This window comes from Amia ocellicauda, chromosome 1 (assembly GCF_036373705.1).
Source record: "Amia ocellicauda isolate fAmiCal2 chromosome 1, fAmiCal2.hap1, whole genome shotgun sequence".
NCBI classification, from domain to species: Eukaryota; Metazoa; Chordata; class Actinopteri; order Amiiformes; family Amiidae; genus Amia; species Amia ocellicauda.
Genome location: NC_089850.1, coordinates 43,406,178 through 43,427,068, shown reverse-complemented (window position 1 = coordinate 43,427,068; position 20,891 = coordinate 43,406,178). Strand labels below are relative to the sequence as shown.

Sequence of the window (20,891 nt, the reverse complement as noted above, 5' to 3'; positions counted from 1 at the left end):
CACCCAGTACATTATACAGCCAAAAATCCGTTGACAAAAACCATACATTTAACTTTTTCGTATTGTACAATATGCAAGTACCGCATGTAAACAATAGGAAGAAAAAAAAAGACAAAATAGCACAGAAAGGAAAGGCAAACTCTCAGTACCTCCAGCCTGCTGCGGACTGTGTAAACGTAACTGTGGTATCCAATTCTCCTAAGCATTGTTCAGCATGCTCAAGCTCTGCCTGCTGTCTGCTGTCTCTCAAGTTTAAGTATGCGGTGCCTTTCTGTCCATGTGAGTTTCCTCCCTCCCACCCTCAGAGTCTGAGGACAGAACCACCAGCTCCTAAAGTGTTCAGCATCAGTTTCACTCTCAACAGGTTTCCCAGGCAGCTCCGCTCCCCAGACAGCCAAAAATGCTCCAACGGCAGTTGCCATGACGTCTGATTTGAGTGGTTCTTGATTTGCTCCCCTGCTTGCATCTTGCTTCACTCTTTGATGATAATTACATCCACACAGTGCAGCTGTGAAGCTCTTTTTTTCCCCATACTGCTCCACCCTTGAAACGTATGACATATCACTTCAACTGTGTGGCTATTAATGGTTGGGGCAGCATTACTGTGTTTCCCAGATTATGCTGTTACATTATGGATTATCATGGAAGGTTGTTGTGCTTTTTGTCCTGTGCAATCATTCCAGATCAATGCAGTGAACTGGTGCAGTTCACCTGTTGGATTTAAGACTACAACTTATCAAAACCGAAAAACAAGCTAAACTGTATCCAGTACTCAATAATACCAAAAACAAAACATGCTGTTACTTGTGGTATGTAAATCAAGCACTCCAGGGTAACACTACTCTCACCGGTTCACATTTGCTGGAGGAAGAAGTAGTGATTCTCAATTGCTGTACCACAATTTCGAGCCACAGAACCCCTGCCAAATCTGTTGAAAATCCAATTTTTATAGACAACTTTAAATGCTGTCAATAACAAGTTGATACGAAACAGGTGTCCAATACAAGGAGGTGTCTGGAGTTTGTTAGGGAAATTATTGTGGGTTTCACGATGGTCATCCATATGACTTTTGTTAATGTTTCTCAATGCAGAATAAAAAGCAATAGATGTTTTGACAAATACAATGTTGGGTATAAAAATTGGTCCTGAAGCAGATTTGGTAGGCCTTTTATAACTAGTAACCAGTGAGAGTGCTTTTTGTAGAGTGCCACCTGATTTAAAGACCAACTGAATAGTATTTCTATATAAAAACATACTATAAACCAAACACAGTCTATTTCCTGGTTGGTGTTTAGATTGTGCAGTGTGCTTTTCCGTAATCGTTATCTACTTCAGTGCTGAGAAATATCTGAGAAGATTTTCCTTTCTCACTGCTTGAACTCTGTTCGCATTATGTTACTTGCAGGGAGCAGAGCACAGTCACAACACCACCCCATCTCAGCTCCATCTCCCTCTCTATCCATACACAGAAGTGCGTGATCTGCTTCTCAAATGCAGAAAATCAATCTGTCTGTCTATTCGTCTAGGAGCAGAGGGAGAGAGAGCTTCACGTAGGGGCAGAGTGATGTTGTGTCAAGCCATCCCAGGCACTTATAAGTGCTGATGTTTTTTTATTTAATAACCATTTAAAGCAGGGTTCCCTAATCTTTCAGCTGTCAGGGCCACATCACTCAGTGCTGCTCTTATGATTGGCTGGAGCAGGTCAATTATTAAAAATAATACATACATTTTGGTACAGAACTAAGAATTTTCACAATAGGAGAAAAATAGTTTAAGGTGTGTCATTCATTGAAATTATAGTAGCAATTGTATTATATCTGACGGCTGTGTATTCCAGCGGAGCGCCGCCGATCTGTGTTTTCCCTCTCCGCAATGCACTTGCCAGCTGAAAGCCATCAGTGCCTGTGGTATCTGTATGTCAGGTGAAAGGTGTCTGCTTTCATGTCTCATGACTCTTTGATAATTTTTCAGACACACTCTACTCTACTAATAAATGTCCTATTTTCTCCCAAAAGTACAAAATGAAATGGACTGAGTGAATTACAGCGCAGCCAGCTCACAGGGCTGAGGTACGTTACGTATTCTTATACAGCAGCATTGGAACTGGAAAAAGTGCTTCTGATTCAGATCTGCTCTGTCAGGGTAAATGGGCTCACAGGATGGAAACTAAAAATTATGCAAGCAACACCCAAAAAAACAAGTATGCAACTGATTTTCTGAAAAATGGAGAATGAAACTGACTGAGTGAATTATTGCACAGTGGACCAGATCTGAATCAGATCAAGTCACCTGAAACTGGCTGCAGTCCCTGCAGTCCCAGTGTAGTTTCTTAATCCAAAGCTAAGGTCCAGTGCAGCTCAGTGCATTGTAACAAGCACAGCATCTGTATGATTTAAAGTAGAGCTCCTGAACACACTAATAAGAAAATGCTTATAATAATTCAAAGGCACAATTAATTGACCTTTAATATCAAGATAACTAGTATACTTGATTTCTATTATTATTATTATTATTATTATTATTATTAGGTACCACATACACTTTGGAAGTATGTCCATATTTTGGGCCTCGTTTATTTTGCTTAAGTTTGGTATTTACCTGAACTCTCTCTTGAGAGTTGTTTGTCATGCACTAACTACAGACCCCGCCTAAGGAGGCCAGTCAGCCAGTTAAGTTGTCAAAGTGTTTAATTAATGTTTTGGGAAATGCATTAAGACTGCTGCATAAAAAAATGCTTTCTAATCATAAGCACTAAAAGTATTATCAGTTACTAACAACTGAACAATATATGCAAGCAGAATATCCAATATACTGTTTATGTATTTTGATTGTATTTGTTCAGTATTCATTCAATTATACATTTGCCTGGAAATCTGTGTAGGAAAGAAGAAACACTTCTTAAACTGCTCAATATAATAGCAGATATGATTTGCATTCCCAAGATATGATTGTATCTAATAGAAACAAAAACAATTATTGAAATATGAAATACATAAATGAAAAATGCATTTGTCTGACCTAATCAGAATGTTGCTGTAGCATCAGACTTGGTGAAATTATAATCTAATTAAGAAATCAACACCCAAGAATGTCTTACCTCTTTGTTAATTTCCTCTTCTTCTTCAAGTGTCAGAGCCACTAGCTGCCTGGCTCTCTGCTCCATTAGGTTGACATATCTGATAGGGTTGGACAGGGCCTCGATCACATCTGTAAAATAACACTCAATTAGAAACATGACTGTAAAGGATTAGTAAGTGGATTAATTTCTATAGTATACTAAAAATCTATTTGCAAATTGGAGGCAGTTGTACTATACATTAAGAATAGACAGCATGGTTAACTATACCAATTATGATCATTGTGCAATTTTAACAAAATTATATTTCAGAAAAGCTTAAGCTGGAAGGAAAACCGATCCGTCAAATTGTTATTCAGTTAGTAGTTTGATGTTTTGGAGTTTTGAAAGAAGAACAATTTACCAGCAAAGGTATCAGGCACATAATCCTTCACTTCGATGTACACAAAAACAGCAGGCAGAGTAAGAGGCTGGTTCTTTTCATTTCTCAGGCCAATGTAGTGGTACCCTGAAAAGAGAAAGGTTGGCATTTTATGATCCAGCAGTTCCTGTGACAGGAATGTTTTAAGTCACACAGGACACATGCTGGGACTCTTACCTGGTCGGATAGCAGAGACAGGGATAATTCTGTGGCCTATAAATTTACCACCTTCTTCAAACACTGCTATTCTCAGGGATGCCAACGAGGGCAGAACTACCTACAAAATACAGGGGTGTCTGAGTCAGATACAGATTAAATATATCACTATATATACACTTTGCATTACCAAGGAGCTGCCTATGATGTTGAATGTGCAGGCAGAGAGGAAAGCATGGTGGGAGTGACCCCTGTAGGACAGCAGTGGAAGTGCACCTACATGATGCATGAAGACAAAAGCACAGATACCAGCCTCATAGGAGAGAACCTTTGAAAACCATTTTCTCTTATTATATATATATTTACTTTATACATAGTATAGGGACAAGTTACACAAATGCATGTTTTGTCTTAGACTAACATTTAGCCACCAACAATGGATGCTACTAAGCTGTACTTGTCCTCAGAGCAGGAAGCTGGCTTCAGTGAAATGGAAGAGGTGAACTTTGACAGTTACAAGCATGTACATAAATTATGTTTATAGTTGCCATGGTTTCAAAAAAAGGCACACAGCAGGGTAAACAATCTCAAAAGATGAAACCAATCAAATACAGTTATTATAACTGAGAAAGACTGGCATTTGAAAGAGTAGCTTTAACATGTCTGATCTATTGCCATTTCAGAGCTTTTGACAACAGAGCTCCTTGCTACTGATATTAATTTTAATACAATGACATTCTTGACTGGTGTGGAGTGTGAACACTAGATGGACTCAGCTAATTCGATGTAGGGTTGTTGACCTTAGTATGAGAACAATAAAAAAAATGGATGCCACTCCTTTTTTCGTATTTTGCTACTACTTGCTCATATACAGCAAAGAATAACTGTGTTTCAATCTCTTTCCAAAAAAAGATAAATACAAAAGCCAGAATATGGGGGGAGGGGTTAATAATTAATCTTACATAAAAGCACATATGGTAAAGGATATGAAGAATACTTGAAATCAGTGTTGTTCATTTATGCAGCTCAGATACTCAGATGTAAAAGCCCTTCATAGCCATAGTGAAGCTATCACTGTTTGGGTTTTGTACTGGGGACTACTCCACTTAAGCTCAATAACACAATACAACTGCTATTTTAAGTGTAGAGACATACAGTCTGTTAAGATAAAAGCAATTTGTTCAACTTGATTAAAAATAAGGGCAATCTCATAAGATTCTGGAAAAATTGGTCATTTAGAAAATCATGATTTAGACACTTTCAAAATTAAACTGCTTTATTTACCTTTTTAAACACTATAGGGTCCTCCTCCCAAATAGGATTGACAGCATTTCCTTGTGAGGTCTTTGTCTTGAAAGCTTTCCTTCTTGTATCGACAGGAAGTCCAAACATGTCGATTTCTGCGTAAGTCCCAACTTTCTTATCTGATAGAAACTGGCCCGATATTATCTAAAAAAAACAAAAAAGAAAAAAAGTCAGAACTATATAGGCTATATCTATGTGTTTAAGTATAAGGAAACAGATAGATATTTAAAACATATTAGCAAATTGTATTTTATAACATTATAAATAACAATAATAATTAAAAAAATATATATGACACATGGGAGATTATCCACTGTAAATCTTCAGAATTTCAGAATAGTATTTTTTACTGCGAACATTTGGATGGATTCGTTTTTCTGTGTCTCCAAATGTCAGTGTTGACCTCAAACACCTGGAATCTGGTACAACTGGCAGTCAGGAGGTCAGAGGCTGGGAGACTCACCTTGACTGACAAGGTGTTTGCTACGATTCCATCCACAGTGCTCTCTGTGAAAGGGTCAAAGTGCTTGTCTGGACGCCTCATGAATTCAGGTTTGAGCCGATAGCCACTCTTGCCGTTATATTCATACATCCCAAGGTTTAACTGCATTGAGAGGTCTGCTCCAATATGAAAGACACAATAAAAACTATTCAAAACAACGTCAAAGTCAGCTTAAAAAGTGAAACCAGAAAGCCACCAGGGGGTGAAACAAAGAGACAGATTGCTTGACTTCAAAGCTTTATCCCAATGGTACTGTGCCAGGGGTGTAGTGTTTCCATTACTTTGATTTCTGATAGCTAAACAACATATGTATCATCTTACCTATAGTTTGGAAGTTTAATGCTACCAGTTGACATCCTGCATTCCAGAAGACTTGAGGCATGTAGTTAGAAGAGTCGACTCTGGTGCCCTTGGGATAGATGCGGCTGAGCTGTAACTTGTTGTACCTGGAGGGAAGTTGTTAAGAAAAGGAACCAACCAAATATATGTTGTTGTTGTTTTTTAGTTTCTTGTTTACAAAATTTACTGAAAATTTGAATGCCTTTGTGGAAGATCTATTGTCTACTTTTGTTTTCAGAGCAAACGATCAATATTGGAGACAACAGTATCAGAAGCCTTCAAACAGGGTTATTTAATATTCTACAGTACTGTGCAAAAGTTTTAGGCAGGTGTGAAAAAATGCTGTAAAGTAAGAATGCTGTCAAAAATAGACGTTAATAGATTATATTTATCAATTAACTAAATGCAAAGTGGGTGAACAGAAGAAAAATCTAAATCAAATCCATATTTGGTGTGACCACCCTTTGCCTTCAAAACAGCATCAATTCTTCTAGGTACACTTGCACAAAGTCAGAGTCAGAATAAACAATTATACCAAATAGGTGCTAATGATCATCAATTCAATATGTAGGTTGAAACACAATCATTAACTGAAACAGAAACAGCTGTGTAGGAGGAATAAAACTGGGTGAGGAACAGCCAAACTCAGCTAACAAGGTGAGGCTGCTGAAGACAGTTTACTGTCAAAAGTCAAACACCATGGCACGACTGAGCACAGCAACAAGATAGTTATACTGCATCAGTAAGGTCTCTGACAGCCAGAAATTTATTTTGAGACGGCCGAAAGGTGACCTAAATGTGAATATGAACGCGCCGGGCCCTGGGCCAGGTGGAAAGCGTCAGTGTGTGATGCAACTCAAGCCACGCCCTCAGAGACTCGAGTGTTTGATTCAAAGGAGACGCCACTTCTCGCCAATGGAGATGTAAATACAGGCACCAAAAAAGCCAAACAAGACAAACAGTATTTTCTCTGTATTGTTTGAATGTTATATCGATCTATAGCCCTAAATGTACTGATACATTTCACTAGCTCACATCTTTATATATATATATATATATATACAACCCCAATTCCGAAAAAGTTGGGACAGTATGGAAAACGCTAATAAAAACAAAGACGAGTGATTTGTAAATGTACTTTGTACTTTTAAACAAAAAACGTATAAAGACAAGGTATTTGATGTTTTACCTAATCAACTGCATAGTATTTTGAAGGTAAACGTTTATTTTGAAATTGATGCATGCAACACGTTCAAAAAAGTTGGGACTGGGGCAATTTAGTACTAATAGTGATGTGACAAGTTGAAATAAGAAGGTGATGTGAAACAGGTGAGGTAATCGTGTAATCATAGTATATAAGCAGCCTCCAAAAATGCCCAAGAGCAAGGATGGGTCGAGGCTCGCCAATCTGCCAACAGATGCATCTGCGAATAATCCAAAACTTTGAGAACAACATTCCCCAAAGACAAATCGGTAGGATTTTGAGCATTTCACCTTCTGCAGTGCAATACAATTAAAAGATTAAAGAAATCCGGTCAAATCTCGGTGCGTAAAGGGCAAGGCCGAAAACCACTTCTGAATGCGCGTGATCTCCGATCCCTTAGACGTCACTGTCTTAAAAACCATCATGAGTCTGTAATGGATATCCTGACATGGGCTCGGGAATACTTTGGTAAACCTTTGTCAGTCAGCACCATTCGCCGCTGCATCCACAGATGCAATTTAAGGCTTTACTATGCAAAACAGAAGCCAGACATCAACACTGTCCAGAAGCGCCGCCGACTTCTTTGGGCTCAGTCTCATCTGACATGGACAGTAGTACAGTGGAATCTTGTTTTGTGGTCCGACGAGTCAACATTTCAAATAGTTTTTGGACAAAACAGCCGTCGTGTTCTCCGGGCCAAAGAGGAAAAGGACCATCCAAGCTGTTATCAGCGTCAGGTCCAAAAGCCAGCGTCTGTCATTGGGGTGTGTCAGTGCCCATGGCATGGGTAACTTGCACATTTGTGAGGGCACCATTAATGCAGAAAGATATGTACACATTTTGGAGCAACATATGCTGCCATTCAGACGTCGTCTTTTCCAGGGACGTCCCTGCATTTTCCAGCAGGACAACGCCAAACCACATTCTGCCCGGATTACAAGTGCATGGTTGCATAGGCAGAGAGTGCGGGTGCTAGCATGGCCTGCCTGCAGTCCTGACCTGTCTCCTAATGAGAATGTGTGGCGCATTATGAAGTGCAAAATAAGGCAACGAAAGCCCTGTACAGTTGTGCAGCTGAAGAAATGCATAATGGATGAATGGGGGAAAATTCTGCTTGCTAAACTTAACCAACTGGTGTCTTCAGTGCCCAAACGCTTAATAAGTGTTATTAAAGGAAAAGGTGATGTAACACAGTGGTAAACAGTAGACTGTCCCAACTGTCCCAGTGTGTTGTTGTCATCAGATTTGAAATGAGTGTATATTTTCAGAAATAAATTAAATTCACAAAGTAAAACATCAAATAATGTGTTAATAATGTGCTTTTAATATAGTACAGGGTGAATTGAATTTTCAAATGATATATATATTTTTTTTTGCATTTTTCATATTGTCCCAACTTTTTGGTAATTGGGGTTGTATATATAAAACAGTATAGGCTAAGTAATGCGTTATAATGTAAACAGTTCAACTGCTCAGTCAATTAAAATAAAAGTGTGTGTAGCTGGTAAACTTGCTATTGTTTTTTTCGTCTACTAATTATGATTGAAGTCAAATTTAACAGTATGCAATTTTCAGGTGTAAATTGCATTGTGAAATTGTGAACGGGACCATGTAACTTTATTCACTTATCCCAATTTTGAATTAAAAGATATACATTTAACCGAAGCAGGTTTCCATTCAAATCAATGCATTTTAAAACGAGACCAGCTGTTTACTATGCAATCCAAAATGCAATTATATTGACTTTAAAAATGACAACAAACGCAGTGGATTCCAGAGAAAAAGTTGCATGTTTTTCCGAGGAAATACTGAGCAGAAGCTTGGATTGCATGGGACAGATTGACCTGCAATCAAAGAGACAGACACTTTTGAAGTACTACTACTGTAATATATTATATGTATGTGTGTGTGTGTATGTAATACACATTTTTAGATTATAAATCTCAATAGGCTCTTTATAACTAATGCATACATTAAATCTATCATTAGTGTTTTATTTTTGTCATCAGTGTATTTTCTGATTAAATGCTGAGAGTTTCACTGCAGAAGAAATATGGGGCTACATTTCCCTGCACTCAACTCCATCTTCATTACAAAAGGATACTCCACAAACTCAACAGGTGACTTGGTCAGCTGCTCTAGGGCTTTTGTCTCCACAAATGATGACATTTCAAAACTTCTGTTAATTTCTGAAAAAACAGTATATGTATTTAAACTTGGTGATACACAAAAACACAATTAAAAATAATGTATAAATACATTAATGTTTTCTCTTTTAAAGATTTATCTTTTAATTTAAATGATCTAAATACGGAGGAACAGTACGCCATAAGTTTAATCAATCACTAAATTAAGGTTCTCAAAATGCATTGAACCACCTTCTGTCACAATATTTGTTGTAAAATATTACAGAAAATCATTCAGTTAAGAATAATTAGTGTGAATCAATATGTTGTGGTGGAGAAGACATTTTTATGCAGCAAGTTATCCGGCATTAAATGAATATATATAACAAAAACAAATATTTTCTAAAAGAACTAAAGGTACGTTTGGGATAATAAATGTGTGAATTTTACAGTTGTGTGACAAATAAAGACACAAATAAATTGGTAAAAGTATGAGGCCAAAAAGCTAAATGTGGCATTTCCGATTGTGTGAAAGTCCTTACTTTTGGAACCTTCGAAACTGTCAAACTTCACGGGCTGTATGTAGTTTACGAGGTTTGACATTTCTTCAGTGGCAAAAGCCTCACTTCCCGCAGTCCCCTGCAGATATCAAGCAAAACAGATCAACATCTAGTGCATTCATCAGCATTGTATTGGAACTCTGGCTTCCCCTTAACGCCCACGTAACAGCAAGATGTCATTCTAAAACAATTCACTAGGGGGCACACTTGCTCTTTACAATAACAAGAATGTGTGGGAGAAAACATATATATATATATATATATATATATATATATATATATTTTTTATATATGTCGATTTTCTGTCTCTCCCCCTGACTCCTTACCTTTTCTAATATATCTGCTTTTAAGGTATTGACTAATTTGGCATACAACACCTTCATATCTGGACAATCATTTTACGAGGTTATACAGACCATACACATTCATAAAAACTGTCCAGTCCTGAATAGGTAAGCATTTGGTATAATGCATTTTGTACACTACCATATAAAGCAGGTCTTTTTCCTATCCAATGATCTAAGGAAACCTGACATTTTCAAATTCAGTAAATCGAAGAAGCCAGATTGAAAATTTCTGTGTACTGTATGAAATGAGGCATTCATTTAAATAGGTTCTGACAGTTGGTGCCAGGTACAATAAGACTGCAAATTGAAATCAGATTTAGCATTCAACAGGCAGAATCTCTAAACAGCTATTTAACATTTCACCTCACATTAATGTAAACCATTGATTACTTTTTTCTCAGAAATTAATACAATTTTAGCCAAACAACTGTCAATTAATATATTAAATATTCTGAAATTACTTTCAAATTAAATAATTTAAATCAGACTGAAAAAAAACAATCAAACACAAAGCATAAATCTGTTGCAGTGTGCTTTTGTAAGGAAACGTAACAAAGCCGTCAAACCCCAGAAGACTATAGTTGTGAAGTTTATGCAGCATAAGAATGATAGATTACAACAGTCTATGAAAAAAAAATATATATGTTGCCAATAGTAAAGGATTGAAAAAACTGTAATGGTTTCACAGCTAAAACTAAAAAGTGCATCATTACTGTAGCTAAGCAAAGTCTTTATATCCAGACCTCCATTCACTACCGACTGACCTCATCCATGGAGGACTTTTTACAGTCATCGTCATCATCGTCATCATCTTCGCTCTCAGCCTCCACCTCTCCTGGAAATCAAACACACACGTTCAACACAGCTCTGCGCAGGAGACGCCCAGTTAGCAGCTTTCACATTGACTATGACATAGTAAATTAACAATACTATTATCAACAAACTAAATACTAAATACTATTGGACTAAAGTAAAGACTGGATTTCTCTATTTTCACATCGTATTACAGGACTCTGCTCTACCACACACGTGTATATATAGTTTTTCTCTATTACTGTGAGATAATCTATACAATTCCATCTGTTCTGTTAGGATATCAATGAACACTTACAATGGGCATCCTAGAGGAAACTATATAACTAAAACAGTTGCTGTACTACAGCGTGTTCTCTCTGCTCGCTTCTACAGTGTCCATATTAGGACAGTTCTCAGGGGTCAGTTGTCAGCTTTCCCTTGGTTTTTTGGTCGGTTTGCCATAGGTCAATACTGTTACTATCAGTCAGCAGTTCTATCAGATTTCTATCAAGTATCATTCATATTTGTAGTTAGTCATAATGTATTTATATTATTGTTTATGTTTTCTTGGTATTTTGTCAAAATATTCCATATAATTTGCTGTGAGTAGGAAAAAGTGTTGATTTTTATTAATTTAAATATTTTAATTTTTTATATAGCTACATTTCCTGTTAAGTGCCTGTAGTACTGTTTCTAATAGCTTATGTCTGGCACAATATCCTCACAGGGCTCCAGTTTAATGAGGGTGTATTGAAATCATTCCCTTCACATAATAGTGGATTCACTGTACGGTGATATATATCGCTAATGGCTTTCAATCTGCTGAAAACATCGTGCCGTGTAGTGGTTGGTATTCATGGCAACAAAAATACAAATATAAAATGACCGACCCTTTGAAGTATTTCATAGAAACATTTTTATGCAAAGGTCCTTTACCTTTGCTGACAAAACACATTATTTTACTTAGTTTAGACTAATGTTGCGTCACCTACATGGATAAAAATAATATCGTTTTATTTTCTGTTTAATTGGGTAGACATTCAATAAACACTGATTACAGATGAACACCTGCAATATGTCAATATGTTATTTTTTCAATATATATTTTTCTCATCAGCCAGGGTCCAGACAGGGTTTGGTTGACATTGGTGTGCAGAGGCAAATGTCCTATCATGAAGATGCTGGAGTGAAACTAAGATCTGAACTGCCAGCCAAAATACAAATGTTTTGATTCATAAACAGAGTTGATAAATCTTTAGAGTACAAAAAGCACTGTAATTGAAAAACAAACCTTATATAACCTTATATTATATATATTATTGAAAAGTACAAATAAGAATTGTTTCTTACCTATTGATTTTCTTCCATGTGGTTTCAGATCATTTCCATCTTGAGTTGACTGCTGTGCTACTTCTGGGATTTCAGGGTTGTTGGATCCTGCAATTCAAAAGAAATAATGAGACTCTGTTCACTTTTTAATGTATTAAACACTTTCCTATCGAAAAATCATTCAAGTTGACGAGACTGGCGTGGTTTATTTTGTGTTGCTTGTATGTTTTTTTGTCTTACAACAAGTATTACAATGAATAAACAAGCAGCTTCTGCAAAACTTCTTGATAAAAGGTCTTTTCAGGTCAGAAGGTTTAAAGGTTATTTCAATGGAAATATCACAACATATTTCTTCTTTTTCTCAATTGTTTTCAGATCACGTGTCGTTTGTTTACCTTGTCACATTCTGGAGCTCACATGAATTATATGCAAATACCTCCATCTGTAGTGGCACTTTGCCTGTAGTCTAGGGTGCAATGCGTGTCAATCAGATAAGGATATCTCTTCTGCTAATACACACATCAAGTAAAATACCACCAACAACTTAATGCTAATACGCTCTGTTTGGAGTTTATATTCTAAAACCAACCACGTGGAATTCTTCATTCAGATCGACATACTAGCCTGAATTGTTCCTTCTACACAAACCTAGATAACAAGTGCTTTCTTTGTTGTTCATTATTAACCTAGCGTGATATTTAAGTGAAATTGCAATTTTAGGTGTAAATCTCTGACTGACAATTCTTACCTGCGCTTGGAGATGAGGGTTCAAATACACTAGAGGTGTCACTGTATGTGTTCGAGGCTTGCTCAGAAAGTTTCTTTTTAGCACTTCCATCGGAGGACTTGTGGGATTTCTTTTTGTTTTTGATGAGAATTTTGCCCATTAGCTCCAGCGGACTTGGCAGAGGAACACCTGCTTCAAGCTGTTCCAGAAAAACAAGGGGGTGGGGGACAAGCAACTTAATTTAACAGAGGCAAGATCTGGTGTGAGGCTGAATTTCACAAACAGGCATCCCTTTGCGTCATTCTCTTTAGCTAAATAATGTTGGTTATATCAGAACTTCTTTGTAATTCTGTATTGTCACCGTCACATTGAAACATTGCCCAGTGCACTTTGTTTTACAACATTAGGAAGAAAACGAGAACAGTATTTCAGAGTGAAGAAAAAGCAAACAAAGATAAAAACTGATACAAATTTATTTACTAATCTGAGCTTACACTTTACAATTGTGTCCAGGAAGCACAAATTGGTAAACAGTACACACAAATGAATTAATGTGCATTCATGTGCCAGATTGGAACGATAACCTAACTCGTTATTTTTTGCAAATGGTTTTAAAAATATGATTATAGCTACCTTGTGCAACTAAATTGAATTAATGTATTTTGTAATTGTGTTTTATAAACCACATGAAATTCAGTTGGTGCTGTGTTTAGACTCTGGGTGTACCTAGTACGTAAGAACACACATAACAACTTTGGTATCATGCAATGACCATGTTCCCTGAAGTATAACAACAGAACCTTTACAAAGCAGTTGGTGAAGTAATCTGAAAAAAAGGCAGAGTAGCTATCTTCCAAAGCAAACAATGAAGGTTTTTCAGTATGGAAACTCTAGCAAGGAAGATAAATGCTTGCCAAGAAACAGCATTTAGATGAGTGGGAATTTCAACTTGCGAACAAACGTTTATTTCATTTAGGCACTGAAGCGTACACTTTCATGATCTGCATTGATGAATGCAATATTTAAATATTGCAATGGCTTTTCCCATGCAATATAATGTATGACTTTAACAACTGTAGTTTAAAGGTCAAGTCACTAATGGCCTAAAATAGAATGCTAATAGAATGTCAGCACTTTACTAAAAGCCTCAGAAACAGCTGCCTTTATAGGTTGGTTAATAAACAAAAAAGCATTGATGACTGAAAAATCCGCTGTTTTATTTTAAGTTTTTTTGCAGGACGGGCATGGTTTTTACATCACTGTAGCTCTGTTCACTTACAGGATACTTCTCTAGTGGTTCCGTTAGCAAGGCGTCACCGAATATTGCTTTACAATATTCTGCCATCTTCGCTTGTTGCTTTGGACTGTAATGAGAGAAGATTATAAATTGAACAATCATGTTCTGGAATATAAGAAGCCATATACACCGATCAGCCATAACATTATGACCACCTGCTTAATATTGTGTAGGTCCCCCTTTGCCACCAAAACAGCCCTGAACTGTCGAGGCATGGACTCCACTAGACCTCTGAAGGTGTGCTGTGGTATCTGGCACCAAGACGTTAGTAGCAGATCCTTTAAGTCCTGTAAGTTGTGAGGTGGGGCCTCCATGGATCGGACTTGTTTGTCCAGCACATCCCACAGATGCTCGACTGGATTGAGATCTGGGGAATTTGGAGGCCAAGTCAACACCTTGAACTCATGATTCATCAGACCAGGCCACCTTCTTCCATTGCTCCGTGGTCCAGTTCTGATTCTCACGTTCCCATTGTAGGCACTTTCGGCAGTGGACAGGGGTCAGCATGGGCACCGTGACTGGTCTGCGGCTACGCAGCCCCATACGCAACAAAATGCGATGCACTGTGTGTTCTGACACCTTTCTATCAGAACCAGCATTCACTTCTTCAGCAATTTGAGCTACAGTAGCTCGTCTGTTGGATCGGACCACACAGGCCAGCCTTCACTCTCCACGTGCATCAATGAGCCTTGGCCGCCTGTGACCCTGTCGCTGGTTCACCGCTTTTCCTTCTTTGGACCACTTTTGATAGGTACTGACCACTGCAGACTGGGAACACCCCACAAGAGCTGCAGTTTTGGAGATGCTCTGACCCAGTCATCTAGCCATCACAATTTGGCCCTTGTCAAAGTCACTCAGATCCTTACGCTTGCCCATTTTTCCTGCTTCTAACACATCAACTTTGAGGATAAAATGTTCACTTGCTGCCTAATATATCCCACCCACTGACAGGTGCCATGATAACGATATTATCAGTATATATATAATATAATATAATATAATATAATATATAATATATATTTAATGGTTGACCAAGATATTCTGCCAACAGATTGTGATCATCAGTCTTGTCATGAGACACAGAAACACTTTGATCATGTTTATGCACTCTACTAATCAGTCACTGCATGTCAATTTTCTCTTGTAGGTGCTGGGCCAGTCATGAATAGAAGCTTTATTAAGGTAATGAATTCCATGACATGACAGGTCCTCTACCATCTCTACCACGTTCTAGATGATGATGTGACTTGAAACATTCTGCACATTCAACCCTCTCTGTCAGTATAATCAAGTTTCGTCAGTGAAGAGGACTAATGGCCAATCAGTATTAGTCCATCTTACATGATCCTTCTCATCAGGAAGTTGTTGGGATGTCGGGAGTACACAAATGATGAGAAAAAAACTACCTCTAAGCCCTGTTACACCTCTAAGTTATCAGTTGGGTAGTTCTCACACAACATGACTCAACTTAAAAATACCAATGTTCCTGAGCAAGTGTAATGCATTTATTTATTTTACCAGATAACAAATACTTTTTTGAAGCCATTCTAGGCCATACTAAAGTAATTATACCTCTGAATGGAATTATTGTTTTGCAATGAATACTGAAATTATATATTTTTCCAGTGCAGATGCTATGTAACTAGAGTGTAGATCTATCTGTATTTGAACCTGTATTTTACCTTAACTGGCTGCATCTGTATGCTACTTTTGTTACTGGAACACGATTAATACTGCAAACAAATGATGCATTATATAATCCAGTATAATCTTTCCACTTGTCGTTGCCATAGTTACACCAGTTTATACCCTGGAGTGTCTTGCTACTACAAAGCAACAGGTTAAGAGTGCTTTAACAGAGAAAGCACAGAACACTGCATTTACTTACGAATCCACATGGTTTTCAAAAGACAAAATAACCGGAAAGGGTGAAGTCTTGAACGCACACTCAGCAATCGCCTCAATGACTTCCTATGAAATAAAGAAAAACTAAATGTTATTAGCTCCTTCAAACTTGTTTTGTGGTTAATTTCTCAATTACAAATGTGCTCATATAAATCACATACATTTGCTGAGATGAATGTTAGTGCTTAAATATTCAGAACAGCAAACAGTTAATACTCAGTTCAGTAATACACAGATCAGAACCACAGATGAACGGTATTAATTTAATTAGATCAGAATGTGCACATAACATTTTTAATATAATCATTAATTTAATGTATTTCTAACAGCAAACCAAATGATTCATTATACAAACAAAGTAATACAAATATGGTATCAAAATGTATTATGGATATGGTCACCCTCACGAAAATTAACGACTTCACTAACAAAAGAACAAACAAAAGAAACATAAAACCTGAAAACTAAAACTGAACACAAAATAAAAAAACGAAGGTAAAAAGGCAATACAATAAGTACATTTTCAATAATAATTTGTGAAAACCTGTATTGTATTTTTGTTGCTGTTATGGAAGGTTAGGCCTAAAAAGGTAAAGACTCTCTTGGATATATCCAAATTCGTCCCTTATTTTGAAAAATATGACTGATTTGTTTATGAATCGATTTTTAAAAAGTAACAGTGCACTTGATGGCATGGTGTGTATTAACATTTATCCAGTCTCAAGAAATCTCTGCTTGGGTTTGGAATTTTATTATTGATGGTTTTCACAAAATACCTATTTTTAGCAAAGGCTGACCACTTCCAAATTTGCTAGAACATTTCAGGCCATAAAACCATGGCCATTGAACACTATGTGACAGCTAAAAGCCTGTCAGTTTAATGGATGATGGTCACATGGGTTTAATCACAGAGAATCACTGAAAACATTAAATAAAAGATGGTCCCCTTTATACAGTTATGGGAAAAAAGAGAAATTAAAATGTTCTACTAATACAGTTGCTGTGAACTGACACTTGTACATTGTAAGTTGGTTGTTTGAGATCCAATTGGAACTGTAAATGTACTATTTGATACTGAAGATTGCAGGGAATTAATGAATGAATAATAATAAATAGCAGTTATGTATTAGTGTTTTTTAGAAAAAGCACAGCTACGACCTCTATTCACTGTGCAAAATAGAGTAGTGTCAATTCAGGACAACTAACAATCCAATTAACATGGATAATAATGCAACATGTATATTAGCCTTTTGAGGTGAGTAATCTGATCTAATGTTGCTTCATGAAATGGGTAAAGGCAGCTCGGCTAGGCTATCCAAGGCAAATAACTTCCAATTTGCTCTGCCACTTAATGATACACAACAGGCCCGAGTCAACCCACGCACCAACCTCTTAATGAGGCTTCTAACAGACTGCATTTAATATTGTTCTCCATTGCAGACAACTGGTTACAAATAGGATATTGCTACCTACAGGTATTTTACCTAGTTCGATATTCAATACATTTTTGCTCCAGTTTTCTGAGAGCTGATTTTCATTGCAGGGAAAGAGGAAGCTGTGGATATCTGAACACATATTTGAATACAACTGAATGGTTTCCTGTTCAATAATTGTTTTGTTTTTGTTTCTCTTGTTGTAGCCCTGCTAGGCAGATATGAGTAAAGGAGACTGGAGGTAAATGAATGTCCCTCATTCCCTCTCCAGAGCCAGCTACTCTTCTTCCTTTGAACCTAACTGGCATTTGCTCGTAATCTATTGAGCTCTTGGGGACTGAGTTCAGCTGAATTGATTTCTACCCTCGTGTCAGAAGATGTAAGTTCTACATCGGTGTTATTACATGGACGCTTCAGGCTCTATTGGGATTGGAGTGAGAATTTCTAGAACTTCTTGATATTAAAAACTATCAAAATACAATCACACATGATACGGTATCTATCAGCTTGTGCGTTCAGTGAACCCCAGACAGTCTAACCCTTGGCCCGCTGAACAACAAGCATTATAAATCCACTGTGCCTTCCAATACTGACACATTAGCTGACAGACGCGGAATAAATAGACTCTCACTGAGGTCTCAGAATAATGGGATTTCAAAATAAAGAGAAATGTTTTGAGAGCTGATTGAAACGCAAATGGCTGGCTGATTGGAAATTGCGATGTCACTTATCTTCAGTCAATGATTGAGGGAAAGGTTGTGCCAATCTACAATGGTGTTTGTCATCAAGTTATAAAAGGTTATGGGTTTAATATTTTTCAGCTTTGCTTCTTTCTAATTCTTCCAGGTGCTCTACTTGCCTATTATAATCCCATGCCCTGCCAGCACTTTAGATAGTGCTTTTGCATTTACCTTGAAGGATATCTCTGTTGTCATGGTGAATCCATGTGTAATAACAGGCTCCTCTTCTGCTGTCCGTCCCTTCCAGCAGTCCAGCTCCACACAGCGGCAGCCTGACAGGAGCACTTGTCTGTACATCTCAACAGAGGAGTTACCAGCCAGCTGCCCAGCTGGGAGACAACAATGTGAGCAATGAGGACAGGGCACTTAGAAGGAAAAATCACATGCAGAACAGAAACAGTGGGCTTAGGCTTTATAGTTTTAAAATACATAGCTGATCGTCTGCTGGTTAGAAATAGAACGTAGGATCTGAAAGCAAAGAACCACACATACGTAAAAAGCAGAAAATGTAATTAGAGACAGCCATAATTATATCAGTTTCTTCAAACTACAGGTATAATGGGTATTTCTATGCTCAGACAAACAAAAATGAAAAAGTTAAGTCTTTTCAGAGCTCTATTTGTATGGGGTTCTGAGACAGCAGTAATTAAAAAAATACTTTTGAAAAGCTTTGGTTATCAAAAATGTCCAAATTACACTATGGAAGGAATAGAACTAGATTAAGTAACACATGAGAAAGACCTAGGAGTCTATGTGGACTCCTCACTTTCTCCATCCAAACAATGTGGGGAAGCAATAAAAAAAGGCAAACAGGATGTTAGGGTATATTGTCAAAAGTGTAGAATTGAGAACAAGGGCAGTGATGTTCAGACTGTACAATGCACTAGTTAGAGCTCATCTGGATACTGTGGACAGTTCTGGGCTCCACACTTCAAGAAAGATATCGCTGCTCTAGAGGCAGTTCAGAGGAGAGCAACCAGACTTATTCCAGGACTGAAGGGAAAGTCCTACTGAGAGACTGAGGAACTGAACCTTTTCACCCTAGAACAGAGGAGACTAGGTGGGGACTTGATTCAAGTCTTCAAAATCATGATAGGCCTCGACCACATCAAACCAGAGGAGCTTTTCCAGATCAGCAGGGACACACGCACCCGGGGACACAAATGGAAATTGGATTCAAGGCATTCAAAACAGGAGACACTTCTTCACACAGAGAGTTGTCACAATCTGGAACAAACTCCCCAGCGATGTGGTTGAAGCTGAAAATTTGGGAACATTTAAAAATAGACTGGATAGGATCCTTGGATCACTCAGTTATCAATGGACACCAAACGAGAATGATGGGTCAAATGGCCTCCTCTCGTTTGTTAACTTTCTTATGTTCTTATCACTGCTTTAAGCCTTTAGTTTATTTTCAGTAGCTAGTGACAAAGTGAATTTTATTTAGAGGATGGTTAGAGTTCCTTTTATTCCATTAAATATATTTCCATTAAATTATTCATGCATTCCTGAAGTTGTCTCTTGAACATAATTGAAAAGTCATTTTATGATTCAAAAGTTTTATCAGCTAAGGTTTTGTGATCAACTTTTTCATAACTATTTAAATGCAAGGAGCACTCAACATTATATGAAGACTTGATCTTTTTTTCTCTTCTCTTAATTGCAATTGAGTTAATCAACCAACAAATTAATTTTATTTACCACAGCTGCACACTTTAGTGTATACATTGAAGCACTGTACCTATTTTGTGGTTTTACATTCGACAATTAATTCAGAAGCATATATATATTATTAAACATTGTTATGAAAGTATATTAAATTACTACAACGTTTTCAAGGTGTATACTCATTTTACTGGTCACAATTTTTTTGCCATGGGTATCAGTATTGGAATTGTATAATTCACCAGCAGCTTTCAGTGTTGTCCTCATAGTGAATAATGTCCAACACATCTTCAAGAAGTTAATACTCTGCCATAGGTACAATATCAAACCATTTGTACATTTCCTTAAAAAAAAAAGACTCCAGTTAATTTCAGCATACCCAGCAGCCACATACACATCTTCTTTAACAGTTCCATCAATCTTTACCTCAAGGTACAGCCATTGATTTTGCACAAACGACGACAGTAGAACAACACAGAAAGAGGTTTAATTTGCTAGCATTTCTCACACCAACCAAGAAGACATGATTATGTTATGATTGTTATGTAAACTAGCCAACCAGACACAGGTGGACCAGACAATGATGTAAAACAACACAACTCAATGTATCTCATCTGAAGGAATGATATCAAATGAATACCACTACTATGGCTAGATGTAAAATTTTAGCCACATGATAAAATAATAATAATAATAATAATAATAATAATAATAATAATAATAATAATAAATGAGTAATAATAGTTTTGCTCGCACTTTGACTATATACTGACAATCCTCCCAGTTACCTCAAGGGGAAGGCTTATTTTTCAGTGAAAATGAAAGTATTTAAAGGCAGGTGTCAAAAACTGAAAATGAAATGTCATCCATGACTGGCCTTCTTCCCAGAAATGAGAGATTTTTGACATATTCAATTTCTCCACAAACCACTGCAATAGAGCCTCCATGTGCTGAAACACCTGTG

General features: G+C 37.1%; 1 protein-coding gene across 6 annotated transcripts in view; it reads right to left on the bottom strand.

Moving 5' to 3' along the window:
* plcb1 (phospholipase C beta 1) overlaps nt 1–20,891 on the bottom strand; it is a 172,754-nt gene that overhangs the window by 30,338 nt on the left and 121,525 nt on the right. For 4 of the 6 annotated variants that reach the window (XR_010816962.1, XM_066705856.1, XM_066705824.1 and 1 more), the window contains exons 11-24: nt 18,434–18,591; nt 16,073–16,155; nt 14,167–14,251; nt 12,909–13,086; nt 12,182–12,268; nt 10,801–10,871; nt 9,672–9,768; nt 9,108–9,192; nt 5,782–5,906; nt 5,422–5,579; nt 4,938–5,102; nt 3,675–3,774; nt 3,480–3,584; nt 3,098–3,207 (exon numbers count right to left, since the gene is read on the bottom strand). Coding sequence is in view for 5 of the 6 variants with exons in the window: in XM_066705856.1 (XP_066561953.1) it covers nt 3,098–3,207; nt 3,480–3,584; nt 3,675–3,774; nt 4,938–5,102; nt 5,422–5,579; nt 5,782–5,906; nt 9,108–9,192; nt 9,672–9,768; nt 10,801–10,871; nt 12,182–12,268; nt 12,909–13,086; nt 14,167–14,251; nt 16,073–16,155; nt 18,434–18,591 (1,607 nt within the window). In the remaining variant the exon portion in view is untranslated. The remainder of the gene's footprint in view (nt 1–3,097; nt 3,208–3,479; nt 3,585–3,674; nt 3,775–4,937; nt 5,103–5,421; nt 5,580–5,781; nt 5,907–9,107; nt 9,193–9,671; nt 9,769–10,800; nt 10,872–12,181; nt 12,269–12,908; nt 13,087–14,166; nt 14,252–16,072; nt 16,156–18,433; nt 18,592–20,891) is intronic. The other 2 variants (XM_066705832.1, XM_066705849.1) reach the window with 1 other exon arrangement.